We start from the raw sequence: 23952 nt of genomic DNA, 5'->3' as shown, positions 1-23952 counted from the left end.
TCTCTGCTAGGCCTGGGAGGCTATATGGCTGATCCCCCTGTTCTCTCTGCTAGGCCTGGGAGGCTATATGGCTGGCATGCAGAGAGCGAAAGGGAGAGAGGGAGGAGGTAGAGAGAGAGACTGAGGAATGCTTTTTGGATCATCAAGTCCCTCAGTTGGGCACCTGATTCCCTTTTTTGTTCAAGCTGGGCTTGAACGTCTGGGTACGCTTTCACTCCATAGAGACTAAGGGGGGTTTGGGGTTGTCTGTCAGGGATAGGCTACATGGGGTCTTCCAGTCACAACAAGTGTTCCTCCTGTGATAGCCTAACCATACCACTGTTTAGCGTGATATGGCTGTAGCCTCCATAATGGTGTTTATGTAGTAGAGTGATGTTGTTCCCCTAGATTATGCACCAAGTTGCACACAAGGACAGTTCAAGTAGGCCAGGTCAAGAGGGGATGTTAATAAGTTAATAATAATAATTCAAGGTGTTTTCTTTATTTAATTACAGCAGCATAGTTAATGTTATTTTTCGGTGTACAAACATTTTTTGATATCTATATTGTAAATACACCTAATTGTTAAAGTTTTGTATATTTTGCTGTGGTCCATCGCGGGTTATCTGTATTTACGTACCTTCTCATTGTTCTCTTTTGCCGGACCTTCAACTAGCAAGGTATGTTGTCCTTGGCGCCGTAATTTGTCAATATAAAACTGTGGTAAAGTTACATTAAGTGCTGTTACGCAACTATGGGTTTTGTTACAATGTGGACAATTATAAAGATTTATGTTAACAACTTTCACCGAGCTCGCTAATTAGGGTACCTATTGTAACTCGGGAGTATTTGGGACCGTGTTAGAGTGAGTTGCTATGTGGTCACGCAGGTGCCCGAGAGCTGTGACTGCACCGAGGGCTAACATATTGTGTGTTGTCTCTTCGTGTGCAGGTCGAATAAACATGATTCAACCATCATAATTCCAGTTGTGGCAGTGTCCTAAGTAAAAGTACACAATGCAGAACGAACCACGCTACAAACTGATGCTGTTGACCCGGATCATTGGTTGCTGCGGAAAAGGAGGAGGTCAAAAAGGGGGGTGAGTGTAACCGATGTGAAATGGCTAGTTAGTTAGCGGTGGTGCGCGCTAATAGCGTTTCAATCGGTGACGTCACTCTCTCTGAGACCTGAAGTAGGGTTTCCCCTTGCTGTTGTTGATGTGTGCAAGGGTCCCTGGTTCAAGCCCGGGTTGGGGCGACGAGAGGGACGGAACCTACACTGTTACATTTATAATTTCGAATTTTGTAGAATAACTCATTATATTAGTAGTGACACAATCTAGGCCTAAACTATCTATTTCAGATGACATTTTAAATCCCACGCATTTCCCCAGTATTTGTAGGGGTCCTAGTTTGATTGTTATACATTCAAAATGTTTAGTTGTATTTCTTCAGAAGCTTATATTAGTTAAATTTGACTGTGTTGGTGCAGAGGGAGCAGATATTTACACTGAGTTAATCTGACCAACAGAGGGAGATGTGTCCACCGTCTGAGTGAGACAGCTGGGAAACTGCCTGCAACACTTCAGGTTGCCACAGTACACAGTGAGACAGCTGGGAAACTGCCTGCAACACTTCAGGTTGCCACAGTACACAGTGAGACAGCTGGGAAACTGCCTGCAACACTTCAGGTTGCCACAGTACACAGTGAGACAGCTGGGAAACTGCCTGCAACACTTCAGGTTGCCACAGTACACAGTGAGACAGCTGGGAAACTGCCTGCAACACTTCAGGTTGCCACAATGGGCTCCCAAGTGGCGCAGAGGTCTAAGGCACTGCATCCCAGTGCTAGAGCCGTCACTACAGACCCTGGTTCAGTTCCAGGCTGTATCACAACCGGCCGTGATTGGGAGTCCCATAAAGCGGCGCACAATTGGCCCGGGTTAGGGTTTGGCTGGGGTAAATAAGAATTTGTAAATAAGAATTTGTTCTGATCTGACTTGCCTAGTTATGGGTCAAGATACACACAGTGAGAGAGCTGGGAAACTGCCTGCAACACTTCAGGTTGCCACAATACACGCTGGGAAACTGCCTGCAACACTTCCGGTTGCCACAATACACAGTGACAGCTGGAATATGAGGGCCATTCCTAGAATACAACACCTGAGAAATTCCATATCACCAGGAAGCTGAAGGACATTCTAGATAGTAATCTACTGAGCACTACACAGTCAAACTAGCCTCTCTTGAAAAGAGTTTAGAAAATATCCACTACATATGCTCCAGTTTTACACGTTGGCCTAACCTACATTATATCTGCAGGTTCTGACCCAATCAATCCACCATCCTAGGGATCCATACTGCTAAAGTATGGAAGCCAACCTGGCCCAGCCCAAGCAAAGGCTCTGGCCCAGCCCAATAGAAAGCCCTGGCCCAGCCCCAGCTAGAGGTTAACAAAGGAACGGGATTGAAATTCTAGAGTCAAATTCGGGACAAGATCGTCAGTCCACAGGAAGTTCAGGAATTTATTTGTAAACTGTTATTTTTGTGTTATAAGCAGTTTTAGGAGGCCACATCATTTTTGAACAGTAACACGGGTTCTTCAATCACTAATAAAAAGAGATATAATTGTGCTTTATCAGCTAGGCAGGCAACAAAAAGTAGCGAGCTAACTGCTCTCTCGTCTAATGAGCAGCCCAAAACGAGTATGTTGCTATGGAAACTCACACATAGCAGAGTGCAGGGAGGGGGGCAGAGTGCAGGGAGGGGGGCAGCAGACGGAGTGGAGCAGCTAACAGAGGAAGGTATTTCTACTCATTAAAATGAGGACATGACGGGAAGGGAGGGATTTTTATCAGGACAGAAAAGTTTTGGGGGGGTTATAGAACTGTTGCGGGATCGGGACAGTACGGAAAACATTAGACAAGACGGCACAGGAATGCATTTTCACTCCCATGTCAACCTCTAGCCCCAGCCGCCTAGACCTAGCCCAGCCATAACCCCCAGCCCAGGCCCCAGCCCAACCCTCAGCCCTAGCCCAGGCCCAACCCCCAGACATAACCCAGCCCCCAGACATAACCCCAACCCCCAGTGCCAGGCCCAGCCCAACCCTCAGCCCTAGCCCAGGCCCAACCCCCAGCCCTAACCCAGCCCCCAGACATAACCCCAACCCCCAGTGCCAGGCCCAGCCCAGCCCAACCCTCAGCCCTAGCCCAGGCCCAACCCCCAGCCCTAACCCAGCCCCCAGACATAACCCCAACCCCCAGTGCCAGGCCCAGCCCAGCCCAACCCTCAGCCCTAGCCCAGGCCCAACCCCCAGCCCTAACCCAGCCCCCAGACATAACCCCAACCCCCAGCCCTAACCCAGCCCCCAGACATAACCCCAACCCCCAGACATAACCCCAACCCCCAGCCCTAACCCAGCCCCCAGACATAACCCCAACCCCCAGACATAACCCCAACCCCCAGCCCTAACCCAGCCCCCAGACATAACCCCAACCCCCAGCCCTAACCCAGCCCCCAGACATAACCCCAACCCCCAGCCCTAACCCAGCCCCCAGACATAACCCCAACCCCCAGCCCTAACCCAGCCCCCAGACATAACCCCAACCCCCAGCCCTAACCCAGCCCCCAGACATAACCCCATCCCCCAGCCCTAACCCAGCCCCCAGACATAACCCCAACCCCCAGCCCTAACCCAGCCCCCAGACATAACCCCAACCCCCAGCCCTAACCCAGCCCCCAGACATAACCCCAGCCCCCAGCCCTAACCCAGCCCCCAGACATAACCCCAGCCCCCAGCCCTAACCCAGCCCCCAGACATAACCCCAGCCCCCAGACATAACCCCAGCCCTAACCCAGCCCCCAGACATAACCCCCAGCCCTAACCCAGCCCCCAGACATAACCCCCAGCCCTAACCCAGCCCCCAGACATAACCCCAGCCCCCAGCCCTAACCCAGCCCCCAGACATAACCCCCAGCCCTAATCCAGCCCCCAGACATAACCCCAACCCCCAGTGCCAGGCCCAGCCCAGTTGTGCCGAGCTCAGTCTTGCCCAGCCCTGTCTTTTAATATCCTATATCCTTCCTTTAGCCCTCTGATTGTGTGCTGTGCATGTGTCCAAGGTGTTAGCCCAAGGAGGGGGGCTCCCAACACTTCCAACGACTTATTGGAGAATAACGAGCCAATTAGTACTGCCCAGAGTGGAAAAACTCAGCAGCTCCCCTGCCTCTCAACACACACACACACACACACTGATCCCTCTCTTAGGTCTGCTGCCCTGTGCCCGCCTTCGGCTCACAGGAGTGCGAAATCTGCCGCATCCTGCCAAGCGGATTACAACGAGGGTGCTTGATTTGGCGTTTCTTCCTCATCTGGTGACCTGCTGCTCTCAAACACATTCTGCTGTATAATTAGGGAAGGGGCCTGGAAAACAAGCTCACAAGACATTCTTGTCCCCATATTTTCCTTCCATGTTCCAGCCGGGAGCCTCCTGTTTGGGGTTGTGAGCAGTAGGGGGCAGCGGTGGGTCGTTGATGAGAGGCCCCTGTGCTAAAACAGTGGGTGCTTATTTGTCCTATTTCAAGTGTGTATTATACGAATGTGTGAATTGTAAATGTGTTTTTGGCATATCCCAACTCCCCCTGAGACACCCTGGGGTCACGGCCAGGGTCGGCCATTATCAACTGGAGCAATTTAGGGTTCAGTGTAGAGGTCGACCGATTAGGATTTTTCAACGCCGATACCGATTAGAGGACCAAAAAAGCCGATGCCGATTAATCGGCCGATTTTCTTTATTTGTAATAATGACAATTATAACAATACTGAATGAACACTTATTTTAACTTAATATAATACATCAATAAAATCCATTTAGCCTCAAATAAATAATGGTTCAATTTGGTTTAAATAATGCAAAAACAAAGTGTTGGAGAAGAAAGTAAAAGTGCAATATGTGCCATGTAAGAAAGCTAACGTTTAAGTTCCTTGCTCAGAACATGAGAACATATGAAAGCTGGTGGTTCCTTTTAACATGAGTCTTCAATATTCCCAGGTAAGAAGTTTTCGGTTGTAGTTATTATAGGAATTATAGGACTATTTCTCTCTCTACGATTTGTATTTCATATACCTTTGACTATTGAATGTTCTTATAGCATTTTAGTATTGCCAGTGTGACAGTATAGCTTCCGTCCCTCTCCTCGCTCCTACCTGGGCTCAAACCAGGAACACATCGACAACAGCCACCCTCGAAGCAGCGTTACCCATGCAGAGCAACAACTACTCCAAGTCTCAGAGCAAGTGACGTTTGAAACGCTATTAGTGCGCACCTGCTAACTAGCTAGCCATTTCACATCGGTTACACCAGCCTAATCTTGGGAGTTGATAGGCTTGAAGTCATAAACAGCGCAATGCTTGAAGCACAGCGAAGAGCTGCTGGCAAAACGCATGAAAGTGCTGTTTTAATGAATGCTTACGAGCCTGCTGCTGCCTACCACCGCTCAGTCAGACTGCTCTTTCAAATCATAGACTTAATTATAATATAATAAACACACAGAAATACGAGCCTTTGGTCATTAATATGGTAGAATCCAGAAACTATCATCTCGAAAACAAAACGTTTTTCCTTTCATTGAAATACGGAACTGTTCTGTATTTTATCTAACGGGTGGCATCCATAAGTCTAAATGTTCCTGTTACATTGCACAACCTTCAATGTTATGTCATAATTACGTAAAATTCTGGCAAATTAGTTCGCAACGAGCCAGGCGGCCCAAACTGTTGCATATACACTGACTCTGCGTGCAATGAACGCAAGAGAAATGACACAATTTCACCTGGTTAATATTGCCTGCTAACCTGGATTTCTTTTAGCTAAATATGCAGGTTTAAAAATATATACTTCTGTGTATTGATTTTAAGAAAGGCATTGATGTTTATGGTTGGAGCAACGTGTACCTAAGCGATTAAATGCAATGCAGGACAGGCTAGATAAACTAGTAATATCATCAACCATGTGTAGTTAACTAGTGATTATGATTGATTGTTTTTTATAAGATAAGTTTAATGCTAGCTAGCAACTTACCTTGGCTTCTTACTGCATTCGCGTAACAGGCAGGCAATGTAAAGCAGGTGGTTAGAGCGTTGGACTAGTTAACCGTAAGGTTGCACGATTGAATCCCCGAGCTGACAAGTGTGTCGTTCTGCCCCTGAACAAGGCAGTTAACCCACTGTTCCCAGGCCGTCATTGAAAATAAGAATGTGTTCTTAACTGACTTGCCTAGTTAAATGAAGGTAAAAAAAATATTTTAAAAAATCGGCCAAATCGGCGTCCAAAAATACTGATTTCCGATTGTTATGAAAACTTGAAATCGGCCCTAATTAATCGGCCATTCCGATTAATCGGCCGACCTCTAGTTCAGTGCCTTGCTCAAGGGCGCATCGACAGATTTCTCCACTTGGTTGGCTCTGGAATTCGAACTAGCGACATTTCAGTTACTGGCCCAACACTAACCACTAGGCTACCTGCCACCCATTTGAAAGAGCTGTATGGATCAAGTGTCTCGGTGGGAGAGCTGATCCAGGATCAGTTTAGCATTTTAGATCACAATGAATAAGAGTACATGGACATGGAGGACACAATCCTAGATCAGCACTCCTACGCTGATACGCTAGATACATACAGCCCTCTCCTGATCCCCCTAAAGAGGTGATGATTTTCACAAGCATACGATCATGTGACTGGATATATCTACTGAATGTGTTCCTGTTCATAGAGCGTGTAAAGAAAGTTACTGTTTCCTGTTCATAGAGCATGTAAAGAAAGTTACTGTTTCCTGCTCATAGAGCATGTAAAGAAAGTTACTGTTGTTTCCTGCTCATAGAGCATGTAAAGAAAGTTACTGTTTCCTGCTCATAGAGCATGTAAAGAAAGTTACTGTTGTTTCCTGCTCATAGAGCATGTAAAGAAAGTTACTGTTGTTTCCTGCTCATAGAGCATGTAAAGAAAGTTACTGTTGTTTCCTGCTCATAGAGCATGTAAAGAAAGTTACTGTTGTTTCCTGCTCATAGAGCATGTAAAGAAAGTTACTGTTGTTTCATGTTCCTGTTAATAGAGAGTGTAAAGAAAGTTACTGTTGTTTCCTGCTCATAGAGCGTGTAAAGAAAGTTACTGTTGTTTCCTGCTCATAGAGCGTGTAAAGTTACCATTGTCCTAATTTCAGTACTTTTCAAGTGTTTTGAGGACATAGCCTGACATAACCAGATCAGCCCTGGGATTCAAACTGTCAACCCTTACTGGCCCATCTCTCTAACCTCGAGGCTACCACCGCCCAGAAATGTCATTACAACTTCAACACCATTTCCAGTGAATATGTTGCAAGGTGGTGTGGCTTCACTGGAGTCTGTTTAGTGGTTCTGCCTGCGTTTCCCCTAATTACAAACTCTATATTTCAACTCTGATATGAAAACAGACTTAAGCCGCTAATGTGAATATTGGCCGGTCCACTAAGTCCATTAACCAACCCTCAGCAGGGTTTATCACAACAGGTGCTAATGGATCCTGAACTAAATACTGAATGGCACCCTATTCCCTATATAGTGCACTACTAGGGCCCTGGTCAAAAGTAGTGCACTATATAGGGAATAGGGTGCCATTTGGGACTTAGCCATGGGCTGGCTCTCTAAAACTGACTGGGGAATAACAGGAGCTTTAAGGCCAATTTCAGCCCAACCACCATGTTACAGTAAGCTCCCCAATGGTCCTGTAGTGGTCTAGTAGTGGTCTAGTAGTGGTTAAACTGACCAATGGTGGGTTCAGTTTGTCCCGGCTCAGATCTCTCTGTGTGTTCTATGGGAGACAGGTCAGTGTAGGACCAGAGAGAGAGAGAGAGAGAGCCTTATCCTCAGTTATGTTGCCCTGGCTGTGTCTCAGGCTGGCAGGGATGGAGGTGAGCCCCAGACTGTCTGTCTGTCTGTCTGTCTGCCTCCCTGTCTGTCTGTCTGTCTGTCTGCCTCCCTGTCTGTCTGTCTGCCTGCCTCCCTGTCTGTCTGCCTGCCTCCCTGTCTGTCTGCCTGCTTCCCTGTCTGTCTGCCTGCCTGCCTCCCTGTCTGCCTGCCTCCCTGTCTGTCTGTCTGCCTGCCTCCCTGTCTGTCTGTCTGTCTGCCTGCCTCCCTGTCTGTCTGTCTGTCTGTCTGCCTGCCTCTCTGTCTGCCTCCCTCCCTGTCTGCCTCCCTGTCTGTCTGTCTGCCTCCCTGTCTGTCTGTCTGCCTCCCTGTCTATCTGTCTGCCTCCCTGTCTATCTGTCTGCCTCCCTGTCTATCTGTCTGCCTCCCTCCCTATCTGTCTGCCTCCCTCCCTGTCTGTCTGTCTGTCTGCCTGCTCTAACAATGGGCGTGTTTGTAGCTGCTCTCTGCACAGGGGGCTCATTTAGGGGCTCGAGGAATGCACCCCTCAATCTGCTGAGCGGAAATAATACATTTGTGAAGCAGTAACTGGCGCCCCGATTTCTGCACCTGGTGGACCTAATTACATTTACCCCCCCTACCCCTCGCCCCTCCCCTAGCTGACACTAGTGCTGCAGACATTTTAGTCAGTCAGTTAGTCACCCCTACCAGTAACACACACACCGGCTGCCACCAGTCCAGTCAGTCACTGCTCTGGCCCTCATTGCTGTTCTCAGTCAGGAGGTGACGAATTCTGACTCAATAACAGAACTGTCTTTATACTGTAGTGGAGCTGTAGCAGTCTGACTATAACAGAACTGTCTTTATACTGTAGCGGAGCTGTAGCAGTCTGACTATAACAGAACTGTCTTTATACTGTAGTGGAGCTGTAGCAGTCTGACTCTATAACAGAACTGTCTTTATACTGTAGCGGAGCTGTAGCAGTCTGACTATAACAGAACTGTCTTTATACTGTAGTGGAGCTGTAGCAGTCTGACTATAACAGAACTGTCTTTATACTGTAGTGGAGCTGTAGAAGATAGCCTGCAGGCTGTGTTGATATTACACATTCACTAGGGGATCTGGTTTTGGGTTGTGTGTGTCTGTGTCAATGCCTGTATGTACATGTGAGTGCGTGCCTGTGTGTGTGCATTGCCTATGTGTTTTCAGTCAATTTTCACATCTGAGGTTCAGTCATTGTACAATCAGCCGTGTTATTTAAGTCTCTGCAGTAGCAGCAGAGAACAGGCTACCAAACAGTGAAGTGCAGTTTGACTCTGTGGTTTAATTTCCTCTGTGGAAGTGGTACCAGGACTCTGGCCAGTGTCCCCCACTGCTCAGACCCACCATAAACATGTCACCATGAACCTTGTCACTCCACGCTGTCCAACAGTGCGCTGGGCTGAGGGGGAAGGGGCTGCCGGGATAGGTGACTGACTGGCTGGTTGGTGGAAATAAATGTGGGAGGGTGTAGGGGAGGGGGGGTAATGAAGGGGTACAGGGGGCGTCACTTCCTGTCTTGCCTCAGGAAGGTGTGTTGGGATGATGGTGATCACCGTCTGTCCTGTGGTTGGCTGGCCCATGCAGTCTGGAGTCTGGACATAGCGAGGGGGTCTCTCTTTAACTATCTGGCCTAACTAGAATTGGGCCATTACGTCATGTCTGCCTCTTTCTGATGCTGCTGGGATGTTTTCAGTCTCACCCTACTACCTTTTACAGGCCTGTCAGTGAGTTTGTTAAAACCACAACTAATTGAGTCACTTTGTGCAGTTGTGTTCACTGATTTAAAGTTTTCTTCCTGTACCTGCTTGCCAGTCACTGGCTCAGGAGGGAGTGTGTTGTCTTGATCACAGCATCAGGTGACTTTAACAAAACCAATACACCCTAGAACAGACAGACAGACAGACCACCGCTGTGGACCTCCTGGGTGGATGGTTTAGCCCTCTCTCCTCTCCAGGGGTCCACATCCTGGTCCTAATTGGGGGGGGGTCCACACCCTGGTTCTAATGGGGGGGGGGGGGGGTCCACACCCTGGTTCTAATGGGGGGGGGGGTCCACACCCTGGTTCTAATGGGGGGGGATCCATACCCTGGTTCTAATGGGGGGGGGATCCACACCCTGGCCCTGGTGGTCTGTCAGGGGGATGGGGATCAGAGAGGGCCATGGAGGTCTCTGCGCAGGTGGCCCCAGAGGGGAGCGGTTGGTTGGGTCTCTGGGAAGTTGGCCCCTCTAGCTGGCCCCTACCAGACACACGGACACACAGACACACACTCACGCCAGCTGAGGTGTGTGTGATTTATAGTGTGTATGAGTGGATTGATCCAGGGCTAATAGAGTGGTCGGTGAGCAGCCCTCCATGACTCTGCTCTCTGCTCCTGTGTACTGCTCATTATCTTTATTCACTTGTATTTAATCATGGGAGCCCCATTGAGACCAGGGTCTCATTTCCAAAGGTGCTCTGACATCAAATAAAATATAGAATAACCAGTACATTACATTAGAACATCACAAACATCACAGGCATCATAAACAAATGATTAGTCAATCAAAACAATTGCACACCTCGGTGAACTCATTTTATCATCAGGGTTTTAAAATGATTAGTGGCACCAGGGAATCCAAATGTAATGTATTTTGTAAGTGATGCCAAAAATGTGGAGCATTAAAACAAAATGGATTTGCCTAGTTCGGCGGAGGAATCTCAAGAGTTAACCAATCCTGTGAACGGGTTTGGTATCATGTTTTTATACTTTAACAGTGAAGTGAGGTAGATCAGCAGCTTGTACAGTAAAGCTTTGTCAACAGAAAGAGTAATGAAGTGATGTACAGGACTTTAATGAGGACCAGCCAACCTTTTGATGCAGTGATGCGTATGAAAACTGTCACCTGTGATAAAGTGAAGGAAGCTACGGTAGACTGCATCAAAAGGTTTAAGGTTAGTTGCTGCTGCATTCCGATAAAGGGTGTTACTGTTAAGAACTGGTAGGAGAGTTGACTGTACAATCTGCTTCCTGCTGTTTAGGAAGAGACATGATATATTTATATAAAAGAAGCCCCATTTAAATCTCAGCTTCATAACTAGTTAATCCATATGTTTTTTAAATGTCAAATTATTATCAATCCAAAAGCCCAGATATTTATAGGCAGGAACCTGCTCGATGAAAGAACCATCCACTGCATAAATGTGTAAGCCATCTGAAGTATTTCTACGAGAATTAGAAAACATCATACATTTAGTTTTTACCGCATGAAGTACCAATTTTAAGTCAGCAAGGACTTTCTGCTAGGTGACAAAATCAGACTGCAGCTCCAACAGCCTGGTCAGCCGTAGGGGCAATAGCGTACATAAGTGTCATCTGCATACAGATAGATGAATGTTACAGGTTTTTGCAGATAGACCAATATTATTTATATAAATACTTGACACCATCAGAAAGCACAGTGTCCTGTCTGACAGATATAGTTGAAGTCGTAAGGTTACATACACCTTAGCCAAATACATTTAAACTCAGTTTTTCACAATTCATGACATTTAATCCTAGTAAAAATTCCCTGTTTTAGGTCAGTTAGGATCACCACTTTATTTTAAGAATGTGAAATGTCAGAATAATAGTAGAGAGAATGATTTATTTCAGCTTTTATTTCTTTCATCACATTCCCAGTGGGTCAGAAGTTTACATACACTCAATTAGTATTTGGTAGCATTGCCTTTTAAATTGTTTAACTTGGATCAAACGTTTCGGGTAGCCTTCCACAAGCTTCCCACAATAAGTTGGGTGAATTTTGGCCCATTCCTCCTGACAGAGCTGGTGTAACTGAGTCAGGTTTGTAGGCCTCCTTGCTCGCACGCGCTTTTTCAGTTCTGCCCACACATTTTCTATAGGATTGAGGTCAGGGCTTTGTGATGGCCACTCCAATACCTTGACTTTGTCCTTATGCCATTTTGCCACAACTTTGGAAGTATGCTTGGGGTCATTGTCCATTTGGAAGACCCATTTGCGACCAAGCTTTAACTTCCTGACTGATGTCTTGAGATGTTGCTTCAATATATCCACATAATTTTCATGCCTCATGATGCCATCTATTTTGTGAAGTGCACCAGTCCCTCCTGCAGCAAAGCACCCCCACAACATGATGCTGCCACCCCTTGCTTCACGGTTGGGATGGTGTTCTTCGGCTTGCAAGCCTCCCCCTTTTTCCTCTAAACATAATGATGGTCATTATGGCCAAACAGTTCTATTTTTTGTTTCATCAGACCAGAGGACATTTCTCCAAAAAAGTACGATCTTTGTCCCCATGTGCAGTTGCAAATCGTAGTCTGGCTTTTTTATGGCGGTTTTGGAGCAGTGGCTTCTTCCTTGCTGAGCGGCCTTTCAGGTTATGTTGATATAGGACTCGTTTTACTGTGGATATAGATACTTTTGTACCTGTTTCTTCCAGCATCTTCACAAGGTCCTTTGCTGCTGTTCTGGGATTGATTTTGACTTTTCGCACCAAAGTACGTTCATCTCTAGGAGACAGAACGTGTCTCCTTCCTGAGCGGCATGACGTATGCGTGGTCCCATGGTCTTTATACTTGCGTACTATTGTTTGTACAGATGAATGTGGTACCTTCAGGCATTTGGAAATTGCTCCCAAGGATGAACCAGGCTTGTGGAGGTCTACCATTTTTTTCTGAGGTCTTGGCTGATTTCTGTTGATTTTCCCATGATGTGAAGCAAAGAGGCACTGAGTTTGAAGGTAGGCCTTGAAATACATCCACAGGTACACCTCCAATTGACTCAAATGATGTCCAGAAACTTCTAAAGCCATGACATAATTTTCTGGAATTTTCCAGGCTGTTTAGTCAGTCAACTTAGTGTATGTAAACTTCTGACCCACTGGAATTGTGATACAGTGAATTATAAGTGAAATAATCTGTCGATGTCTTAACCAACTTGCCAAAACTATAGTTTGTTAACAAGAAATTTGTGGAGTGGTTGAAAAACGAGTTTGATGACTCCAACCTAAGTGTATGTAAACTTCCGACGTCAACTGTAGTTCCCAAACCACTTGCAAGACGCCTGGTTGAGGCCCATTTCAGACAACCTTTGAGTAGGAGATGGTTGACAGTATCGAAGGCCTTGGACAGGTCTATAAATATAGCGGCGCGGTGATTCCTATTGTCAAAGCAATTAAATATATCATTTAAGACAAGCGCAGCTGCTGAAACGGTGCTCTGTCCAGGTCTAAAACCAGACTGGTGCACATTAAGAATATCATTTGAAGTTAAGAAAGTTCTTAGCTCGGAGTTTGCCAGTGATTGTAATATTTTTGCAAGGCAATATAGTTTAGAAACTGGGCGGTAGGTATCTAGGTCAGAAGGATCCCTGCCTTTGTAAAGGGGGAGGACATGCGCCACCTTCCAGATCTTAGGGATAGCCCCAGAAGCTGCAGTAGAAAGGGGTCAAGCGAATCAGCAGAGATGGATTGTTGGACATACACTTTTTGCAAGGCACTTAATACATCCTTGACTTGAAATGGTTCAAATGAAAAAAATAGTGAGTGCCTGGAAGTGCATCATTCTATTCTATCTGTCTTAGAGGTGAATAAAGGACTCCATCTTGTGGAACTTGAGATATTTTCAGAAACCATTCTTTCAAACAGATGGCCAGCTGAGGCAAAATGCTTATTAAAAGCACCACAAATGTCTGTCTTATGGGACCAGAGGCTGTCGTAACCTGCTGGGGCACTGAGGAAGTGTATTTTTGTTGTTTTTATTGTTGTTGATTTGACCACTTTCCAGAATTTAGCTGGATTTCCACAACTCACTGATACACAATTCAAGAAGTATGTTGACATTGCTTTTCTAACCAGAGTTAGACATCTATTTCTCAAATGTCTAAAGGACTGCCAGTCAGAGGTAGAATCAGTCAATCTAGCCTTAGCCTAAGCTAACTTTCTTTCATGACATTTTTAAGACAATTGATGCGTGAACCATGGGTTAGATCTGTCCTTTACCCTTAATCTCTTATTTGGGGCATGGTTATCTGCAACAGAGTTAAACAGAGAGGTACAACTTTTACGTTTCTGATCGTTAGGCCTCTTAGAGGACTCCATGACTCTGCTCCTGTGTACTGATCGTTAGGCCTCTTAGAGGACTCCGTGACTCTGCTCCTGTGTACTGATCGTTAGGCCTCTTAGAGGACTCCGTGACTCTGCTCCTGTGTACTGATCATTAGGCCTCTTAGAGGACTCCGTGACTCTGCTCCTGTGTACTGATCATTAGGCCTCTTAGAGGACTCCGTGACTCTGCTCCTGTGTACTGATCGTTAGGCCTCTTAGAGGACTCCGTGACTCTGCTCCTGTGTACTGATCATTAGGCCTCTTAGAGGACTCCGTGACTCTGCTCCTGTGTACTGATCGTTAGGCCTCTTAGAGGACTCCGTGACTCTGCTCCTGTGTACTGATCATTAGGCCTCTTAGAGGACTCCGTGACTCTGCTCCTGTGTACTGATCGTTAGGCCTCTTAGAGGACTCCGTGACTCTGCTCCTGTGTACTGATCATTAGGCCTCTTAGAGGACTCCGTGACTCTGCTCCTGTGTACTGATCATTAGGCCTCTTAGAGGACTCCATGACTCTGCTCCTGTGTACTGATCATTAGGCCTCTTAGAGGACTCCGTGACTCTGCTCCTGTGTACTGATCATTAGGCCTCTTAGAGGACTCCGTGACTCTGCTCCTGTGTACTGATCGTTAGGCCTCTTAGAGGACTCCGTGACTCTGCTCCTGTGTACTGATCGTTAGGCCTCTTAGAGGACTCCGTGACTCTGCTCCTGTGTACTGATCATTAGGCCTCTTAGAGTAGCGAATAGTGGTAGTTATAGTATAGTGGTATTATAGTGGTAGTGAATGAATAGCGGTAGTGGTACTATAGTAGTAGTGAATGAATAGCAGTAGTGGTACTATAGTAGTAGTGAATGAATAGCGGTAGTGATAGTATAGTGGTAGTGAATGAATAGCGGTAGTGGTACTATAGTGATTATATAGTGGTATTATAGTGGTAGTGAATGAATAGCGGTAGTGGTACTATAGTGATTATATAGGGGTATTATAGTGGTAGTGAATGAATAGCGGTAGTGGTACTATAGTGATTATATAGGGGTATTATAGTGGTAGCGAATGAATAGCAGTAGTGGTACTATAGTGATTATATAGGGGTATTATAGTGGTAGTGAATGAATAGCGGTAGTGGTATTATAGTGGTAGTGAATGAATAGCGGTAGTGGTACTATAGTGGTAGTGAATGAATAGCGGTAGTGGTACTATAGTGGTAGTGAATGAATAGCGGTAGTGGTACTATAGTGATTATATAGTGGTATTATAGTGGTAGCGAATGAATAGCGGTAGTGGTACTATAGTGGTAGTGAATGAATAGCGGTAGTGATTGTATAGTGGTAGTAAATGAATAGCGTCAGTGGCACTATAGTGGTACTATAGTGGTAGTATAGTGATAGTAAATTAGTAGTGGTAGTATACTGATAGTATAGTGGCAGTAAATTAATAGTGACAGTGGTACTATAGTGGTAGGGGTAGTATACTGATCGTATAGTGATGGGGTAGTATAGTGGTAGAATAGTGATGTGGTAGTGGTAGTTTAGTGATATTATAGTGGTAGTAAATGAATCAAATCAAATCAAGGTTTAGTTGTCACGTGCGCCGAATAAGTGAAATGCTTACTTACAGGCTCTAACGAATAATGCAAAAAAGGTGTTAGGGGAACAATAGGTAAGTAAAGAAATAAAACAACAGTAAAAAGACAGGCTATATACAGTAGCGAGGCTATAAAAGTAGCGAGGCTTCATACAGACACCGGTTTGTCAGGCTGATTGAGGTAGTATGTACATGTAGATATGGTTAAAGTGACTATGCATATGTGATGAACAGAGAGTAGCAGTAGCGTAAAAGAGGGGTTGGCGGGTGGCGGGACACAATGCAGATAGCCCGGTTAGCCAATGTGCGGGAGCACTGGTTGGTCGGCCCAATTGAGGTAGTATGTACATGAATGTATAGTTAAAGTGACTATGCACATATGATAAACAGAGAGTAGCAGCAGTGTAAAAAGAGGGTTTGGGGGGGGGCACACAATGCAACTAGTCCAGGTAGCCATTTGATTACCTGTTCAGGAGTCTTAGGGGTAAAAACTGTTGAGAAGCCTTTTTGTCCTAGACTTGGCACTCCGGTACCGCTCGCCATGCGGTAGTAGAGAGAACAGTCTATAACTGGGGTGGCTGGAGTCTTTGACAATTTTTAGGGCCTTCCTCTGACACCGCCTGGTGTAGAGGTCCTGGATGGCAGGCAGCTTAGCCCCAGTGATGTACTGGGCCGTACGCACTACCCTCTGTAGTGCCTTGCGGTCAGAGGCCGAGCAATTGCCGTACCAGGCAGTGATGCAACCAGTCAGGATGCTCTCGATGTTGCAGCTGTAGAACCTTTTGAGGATCTCAGGACCCATGCCAAATCTTTTTAGTTTCCTGAGGGGGAATAGGCTTTGTCGTGCCCTCTTCACGACTGCCTTGGTATGTTTGGACCATTCTAGTTTATTGTTGATGTGAACACCAAGGAACTTGAAGCTCTCAACCTGCTCCACTACAGCCCCGTCGATGAGAATGGGGGCGTGCTCGGTCCTCCTTTTCCTGTAGTCCACAATCATCTCCTTAGTCTTGGTTTCGCTGAGAGATAGGTTGTTATTCTGGCACCACCCGGCCAGGTCTCTGACCTCCTCCCTATAGGCTGTCTCGTCGTTGTCTGTGATCAGGTCTACCACTGTTGTGTCGTCTGCAAACTTAATGATGGTGTTGGAGTCGTGCCTGGCCATGCAGTCGTGGGTGAACATGGAGTACAGGCGGGGACTGAGCACGCACCCCAGTGGAGCTCCAGTGTTGAGGATCAGCGTGGCTGATGTGTTGCTACTTACCCTCACCACCTGGGGGCGGCCCGTCAGGAAGTCCAGGATCCAGTTGCAGAGGGAGGTGTTTAGTCCCAGGATCCTTAGCTTAGTGATGAGCATTGAGGGTACTATGGTGTTGAACGCTGAGCTGTAGTCAATGAATAGCATTCTCACATAAGTGTTCCTTCTGTCCAGGTGGGAAAGGCAGTGTGGAGTGCAATAGAGATTGCATCATCTGTGGATCTGTTTGGGCGGTATGCAAATTGGAGTGGGTCTAGGGTTTCTGGGATAATGGTGTTGATGTGAGCCATTTACCAACCTTTCAAAGCACTTCATGGCTACGGACGTGAGTTCTACGGGTCTGTAGTCATTTAGGCAGGTTGCCTTTGTGTTCTTGGGCACAGGCACTATGGTGGTCTGCTTGAAACATGTTGGTATTATAGACTCAATCAGGGACATGTTGAAAATGTCAGTGAAGACACCTGCCAGTTGGTCAGCACACGTCCTGGTAATCCATCTGGCCCGGCAGCCTTGTGTATGTTGACCTGTTTAACCTGTTATGGCTAGGGGGCAGTATTTGCACGGCCGGATAAAAAACGTACCCGATTTAATCTGGTTACTACTCCTGCCCAGTAACTAGAATATGCATATAATTATTGGCTTTGGATAGAAAACACCCTAAAGTTTCTAAAACTGTTTGAATGGTGTCTGTGAGTATAACAGAACTCATATGGCAGGCAAAAACCTGAGAAGATTCTGTACAGGAAGTACCCTCTCTGACCATTCGTTGAGCTTCTTGGCTCTGTTTATTGAAAACTTAGGATCTTTGCTGTAACGTGACACTTCCTACGGCTCCCATAGGCTCTCAGAACCCGGGAAAAAGCTGAATGATGTAATTCCAGCTGCTGGCTGAAAAACATTAGCGCCTTTGGTAAGTGCTCTATCAGGGGACCATCAGACTGAGGCGCGTGCACGGGGCGACCTCATGTTTTTACTTTCTCTCTCTTTGAACTAAAACACAGATTCCCGGTCGGAATCTTATCGCTTTTTTACGAGAAAAATGGCATAAAAATTGATTTTAAACAGCGGTTGACATGCTTCGAAGTACGGTAATGGAATATTTAGAAATGTTTTGTCACGAAACGCGTCGGGCGCGTAACCCTTCGTCACCCTTGGATAGTGCCTTGAACGCACGAACAAAACACCGCTATTTGGATATAACTATGGATTATTTTGAACCAAACCAACATTTGTTATTGAAGTAGAAGTCCTGGGAGTGCATTCTGACGAAGAACAGCAAAGGTAATAACATTTTTCTTATAGTAAATCTGACTTTGGTGAGGGCTAAACTTGGTGGGTGTCTAAATGGCTAGCCCTGTGATGCCGGGCTATCTACTTAGAATATTGCAAAATGTGCTTTCACCGAAAAGCTATTTTAAAATCGGACATAGCGAGTGCATAGAGGAGTTCTGTATCTATAATTCTTAAAATAATTGTTATGTTTTTTGTGAACGTTTATCGTGAGTAATTTAGTAAATTCACCGGAAGTGTTCGGTGGGAATGCTAGTTCTGAACGTCACATGCTAATGTAAAAAGCTGGTTTTTGATATAAATATGAACTTGATTGAACAAAACATACATGTATTGTATAACATAATGTCCTAGGCGTGTCATCTGATGAAGATCAAAGGTTAGTGCTGCATTTAGCTGTGGTTTTGTTTTTGTGACATTATATGCTAGCTTGAAAAATGGGTATCTGATTATTTCTGGCTGGGTACTCTGCTGACATAATCTAATGTTTTGCTTTCGCTGTAAAGCCTTTTTGAAATCGGACAGTGTGGTTAGATAAAGGAGAGTCTTGTCTTTAAAATGGTGTAAAATAGTCATATGTTTGAAAAAGTTTTGGGATTTTTGAGGAATTTGTAATTCGCGCCACGCCTATCATTGGATATTGGAGCAGGTGTTCCGCTAGCGAAAAGTCTAGATGTAAGAGGTTAAAGGTCTTACTCACGTCGGCTACGGAGAGCATGATCACACAGTCGTCCGGAACAGCTGATGCTCTCATGCATCCCTCAGTGTCGCTTGCCTCGAGCAAGCATAGAAGTGATTTAGCTCGCCTGGTAGGCTCGTGTCACTGGGCAGCTCGCAGCTGTGCTTCCCTTTGTAGTCTGTAATAGTTTGCAAGCCCTGCCACATAAGACGAGCGTCGGAGCCGGCGTAGTATGATTCAATCTTAGCCCTGTATTGACACTTTGCCTGTTTGATTGTTCGGCGCAGGGCATAGCAGGATTTCTTGTAAGCTTCCGGGTTAGAGTCCCGCACCTTGAAAGCGGCAGCTCTACCCTTTAGCTCGGTGCGAATGTTGCCTGTAATCCATGGCTTCTGGTTGGGGTATGTACGTACAGTCACTGTTGGGACGACGTCCTCGATGCACTTATTGATAAAGCCAGTTACTGATGTGGTGTAATCTTCAATGCCATCGGAAAAATCCCGGAACATGTTCCAGTCTGTGCTAGCAAAACAGTCCTGTAGTTTAGCATCTGCTTCATCTGACCACTTTTTTATAGACCGAGTCACTGGTGCTTCCTGCTTTAATTTGTGCTTGTAAGCAGGAATCAGGAGGATAGAGTTGTGGTCAGATTTACCAAATGGAGGGAGAGCTTTGTACACGTCTCTGTGTTTGGAGTACAGGTGATCTAGAATTTTTTTCCCTCTGGTTGCACATTTAACATGTTGATAAAAATTTGGTATAACTGATTTAAGTTTCCCTGCATTAAAGTCTCCGGCCACTAGGAGCGCCGCCTCTGGGTGAGTGGTTTCCTGTTTTCTTATTTCCTTATTTTGTTATACAGCTGACTGAGTGCGGTCTTAGTGCAAGCATCTGTCTGTGGTGGTAAATAAACAGCCAGGAAAAGTATAGCTGTAAACTCTCTATATACTCTACTTCAGGCGAGCAAACTCTAGAGACTTCCTTAGATTTCGTGCACCAGCTGTTTACAAATATGCACAGACCCCCCCCCCCCCCCCCCCCCCCCCCCCCCCCCTTCGTCATACCGGAGTGTGCTGTTCTATCTTGCCGGTGCAGCGTATATCCCGCTAGCTGAATATCCATGTCGTCATTCTGCCACGATTCCGTGAAACATAAGATATCACAGTTTTTGATGTCCCGTTGGTAGGATATTCGTGATCGTACCTCGTCTAGTTTATTGTCCAATGATTGCACGTTGGCGAGTAGTATTGACGGTAACGGCAGCTTTCCCACTCGCCTTCTCCGGGTCTCCTGACCAGGCATCCGGCTCTTTGTCCTCTGTACCTGCGTCACTTCCTCTTGCAAATAACGGGGATGTCGGTCCTGTGGGGTGTTTGGAGAATGTCTTGTGCGTCGTCTTTGTTGTAGAAAAAATCTTTGTCTAATCCGAGGTGAGTGATCGCTGTCCTGATATCCAGAAGCTCTTTTCTGCCGGAAGATACGGTGGCAGAAATATTATGAACAAAATCATTTACAAATAACGCAAAAAACACATAATCACACAATTGGTTGGGCGCCGTAAAACTGCTGCCATGTCTTCCGGCGCCATTTTGTTGAATAATGATCGTATAGTGGGAGTGGTAGTATAGTGGTAATATCATCTCTATTCTCTTTTAATGGAGAGGTGTTGTTAATTTACAGCTTCAGGCTGCATGGCCAGCCTCAGTTCACATCTACAGTGATGTGCAATGTTTGGTTTCAGTTCCACAGCTGGTTGTGACGGCTCCGCAGCTGGTTGTGACGGCTCCGCAGCTGGTTGTGACGGCTCCGCTGCTGGTTGTGACGGCTCCGCAGCTGGTTGTGACGGCTCCACAGCTGAATGTGACGGCTCCGCTGCTGAATGTGACGGCTCCGCTGCTGAATGTGACGGCTCCGCTGCTGAATATGCGTCGTAGAAGAGTCTACTTGAGTAACTGGGATATGTTTGTTTTTTTCCCTACTAAACAACATAGGCCTAGTTGAATGTACTGTCTGTAAGTCACACTGGATAAGAGTGTCTGATTAACACTTTAGCCTACTCTGAATGAACATAAAGGCAAGCGTTAAGAGACCTATAGCTATAGCCTATAGGATCCATTACAGTACGGAGGGAATCATGGCAGTGAAGAGGGTTTCCTACTAAGACTGGTGGTGCATCTGTTAGCCATTACCCCAGCACGGCTTCGACGGGTGTGTGTGTGAACACTGTGTGTGTGAACACTGTGTGTGTGTGTGTGTGAACACTGTGTGTGTGTGTGTGTGAACACTGTGTGTGTGTGTGTGTGAACACTGTGTGTGTGTGTGAACACTGTGTGTGTGTGTGAACACTGTGTGTGTGTGTGTGTGTGTGTGTGTGTGTGTGTGAACACTGTGCATGCGTGCGTCCATGAGTGTGTTAGAGGGAGCGTTGTACTCTTACCACTATGTCCATCCACACACAGACCAACTCCTCTGACCAGACCCACTGTCCACTTTCACCATTCTGCACACACAGCCCAACTCCTCTGACCAGACCCACTGTCCACTTTCACCATTCTGCACACACAGCCCAACTCCTCTGACCAGACCCACTGTCCACTTTCACCATTCTGCACACACAGCCCAACTCCTCTGACCAGACCCACTGTCCACTTTCACCATTCTGCACACACAGCCCAACTCCTCTGACCAGACCCACTGTCCACTTTCACCATTCTGCACATACAGCCCAACTCCTCTGACCAGACCCACTTTCACCATTCTGCACACACAGCCCAACTCCTCTGACCAGACCCACTGTCCACTTTCACCATTCTGCACACAGACCGCAGGACCTCAGATGGGAAGATGGGGCAAAGGTACTAGGGTGTGTTTTGGTGCAGATGACGTGTACCTACAGTGGGGGGAAAAAAGTATTTGATCCCCTGCTGATTTTGTACGTTTGCCCACTGACAAAGAAAGGATCAGTCTATAATTTTAATGGTAGGTTTATTTGAACAGTGAGAGACAGAATAACAACAACAGAAATCCAGAAAAACGCATGTCAGAAATGTTTTAAATTGATTTGCATTTTAATGCGTTTTTCTGGATTGTTTTGTTGTTCTGTCTCACTGTTCAAATAAACCTACTATTAAAATTATAGACTGATCCTTTCTTTAGTGTGCAAACGTACAAAATCAGCAGGGGATCAAATACTTTTTCCCCCCACTGTAGCTAGTGTTGTCCATGGACAACATTGGGCCCCGTAGAATTACATAAAGAACACTTCATTGAATAAGATCTCTATGTTGGGCCCACCCACAGTGAACGCTCTCCAGAAAAGCTGCAGAAGTGGTTTTTATGAGGGGTCACAGGTCAGATCTAGTGTAAATCTGGGGCAACACCTCAGTGGGAGAGCTTTGAAGATGTTCACGGAGTGCTTCTGCTTCATAAGAATAAGTCAGTGACCTCAGGCGGATACCAGGGTGTGTTTTGGTACACACACATAACACGTTGCTACTTGCTTTGCTCCTTTACTTGAACATGAAAAAGACTTGACTATGTGATCTAAAGACCCTCCAACTGCACTTAGTGTTATCTATTGATTAGATATGCCAGCGAGGCAAACACCATACACAGTGGCATATTGATACACTCTGAATCAGGCTGTTTAGTGCAGGGCTGGAACAAAAGCCTGCCCACTCAAAAGTGGTACTCCTGTAGTTTTGAAGAACCCTTCCCCTAAAGGCTGTGGTTGCTTGGCTGTGTTCCAAATGGCCTATAGGCGGAGCCCTATGGGTCCTGGTCAAAAGTAGTGCACGATATACTGAAGAGTGCCATTTGGGATATAACCTTTGACCCTGGGGCCACATGCTGCCAGTGTTTCTCTTCTTGGCCACGGGGGGGCAGCACTTTCCCATAGCCCAGACCAGGCAGAGGCAAGGCAGGCACTAGGTAGGCAGGCAGGCACAGCTGGTGAGTGGCAGACACAGGGTGGTTTTATGGGGCATCTCCCCACTCCCACATGGCGTGGCAGTGGGGAGGTTGTTTGAAGTTGGGCCTGGTTCACCTCAGGGTGTGAAGGGAGAGAGAGATGAGGGAGAGAGAGAGAGGTTGTCCGTTGTTTGGCAGCACTGCAGAGCCGAGCCAAACGTCTGGAGCCCAGCATGGGAAAGCACAGTGTGTGTGGAGTGTTGTCTGGTACTATGGGCAATATGGAGGCTGCATAGTTAAAGTTGAATCAGATCAGAAGACTTATGAGGAAGCCAGTGCCAGCCAGTGCCATGGAAGACTTGATTAAATGCGTTGTATAGCCTAGATTACACCCAGCCTTCTTTGTTGTGAGTTTTTAATAAAAAGCTAATTTATCTAGTTTGTTGATGAGATGTGAGAGAGGGGTTTGGATACGAGGTGGTTTGTGGACAATCTCCAGCGGTGCTTAGCTTGAGGACGACGACTAGTCTAGACGGCGCCCATGACATCATTCGTTTAACATCGTCACACTAGCTAACTACTGTTGTTTTGGTGAGAGTGACACACACCCAGTCCGCACACACAACCACTCCTGCCCCTCTTGACCACATGCAATTGTTATGAAGACTGTGTAGTGGCACCTTTGTGGCTGTGTGTGTGTCATGTCTGCTGTTATATGATTAGGCTAACCTCTCTCTCCCTCCACCTCTCTGTCTCTCCCCTCTGTCTCTTGTCAGACACAGATCCTCATCAGTTGGAGAAACAGGAGCAGCAGCAGCCCACATATGTTGCCCTCAGCTACATCAACAGGTGAGCAGGCTACTAGCCTAACCCTAACCTATACTTAACAAAAATGTGTATGCAACAATTTCAAAGATTTTGCTGAGTTATAGTTCATTAAAGAAAATCAGTCAATTGAAATAAATAAATGAGGCCCTAATCTATGGATTTCATATGACTGGGCAGGGGCTCAACCATGGGTAGGCCCACCCAATGGGGGCCCAGCCAATCAGAACGAGTTTTTCCCCACAAAAGGGCTTTATTACAGACGGAAATACTCCTGAAGAATTCTATTTGTTCAGTGTATATACCAATCAGACCTTTAACCATGTCTCAAAGGATCATGGTTCTGAAATCCCTAATGAACGGTATTCTTATGGTTCAGT

General features: G+C 46.2%; 1 protein-coding gene across 1 annotated transcript in view; it reads left to right on the top strand.

The window, feature by feature from the left end:
* The window catches only part of LOC115187733 (juxtaposed with another zinc finger protein 1), a 42933-nt gene that overhangs the window by 9597 nt on the left and 9384 nt on the right, over positions 1 to 23952 (top strand). The window contains exon 2 of the mRNA XM_029746749.1: positions 23524 to 23596. Coding sequence (XP_029602609.1) covers positions 23524 to 23596 — 73 coding nt within the window. The remainder of the gene's footprint in view (positions 1 to 23523; positions 23597 to 23952) is intronic.

The sequence above is a fragment of the Salmo trutta genome, unplaced genomic scaffold (assembly GCF_901001165.1).
Source record: "Salmo trutta unplaced genomic scaffold, fSalTru1.1, whole genome shotgun sequence".
NCBI classification, from domain to species: domain Eukaryota; kingdom Metazoa; phylum Chordata; class Actinopteri; order Salmoniformes; family Salmonidae; genus Salmo; species Salmo trutta.
The sequence above is the reverse complement of the archived record's forward strand: the minus strand, read 5'-3'. Positions and strand labels throughout refer to the sequence as shown.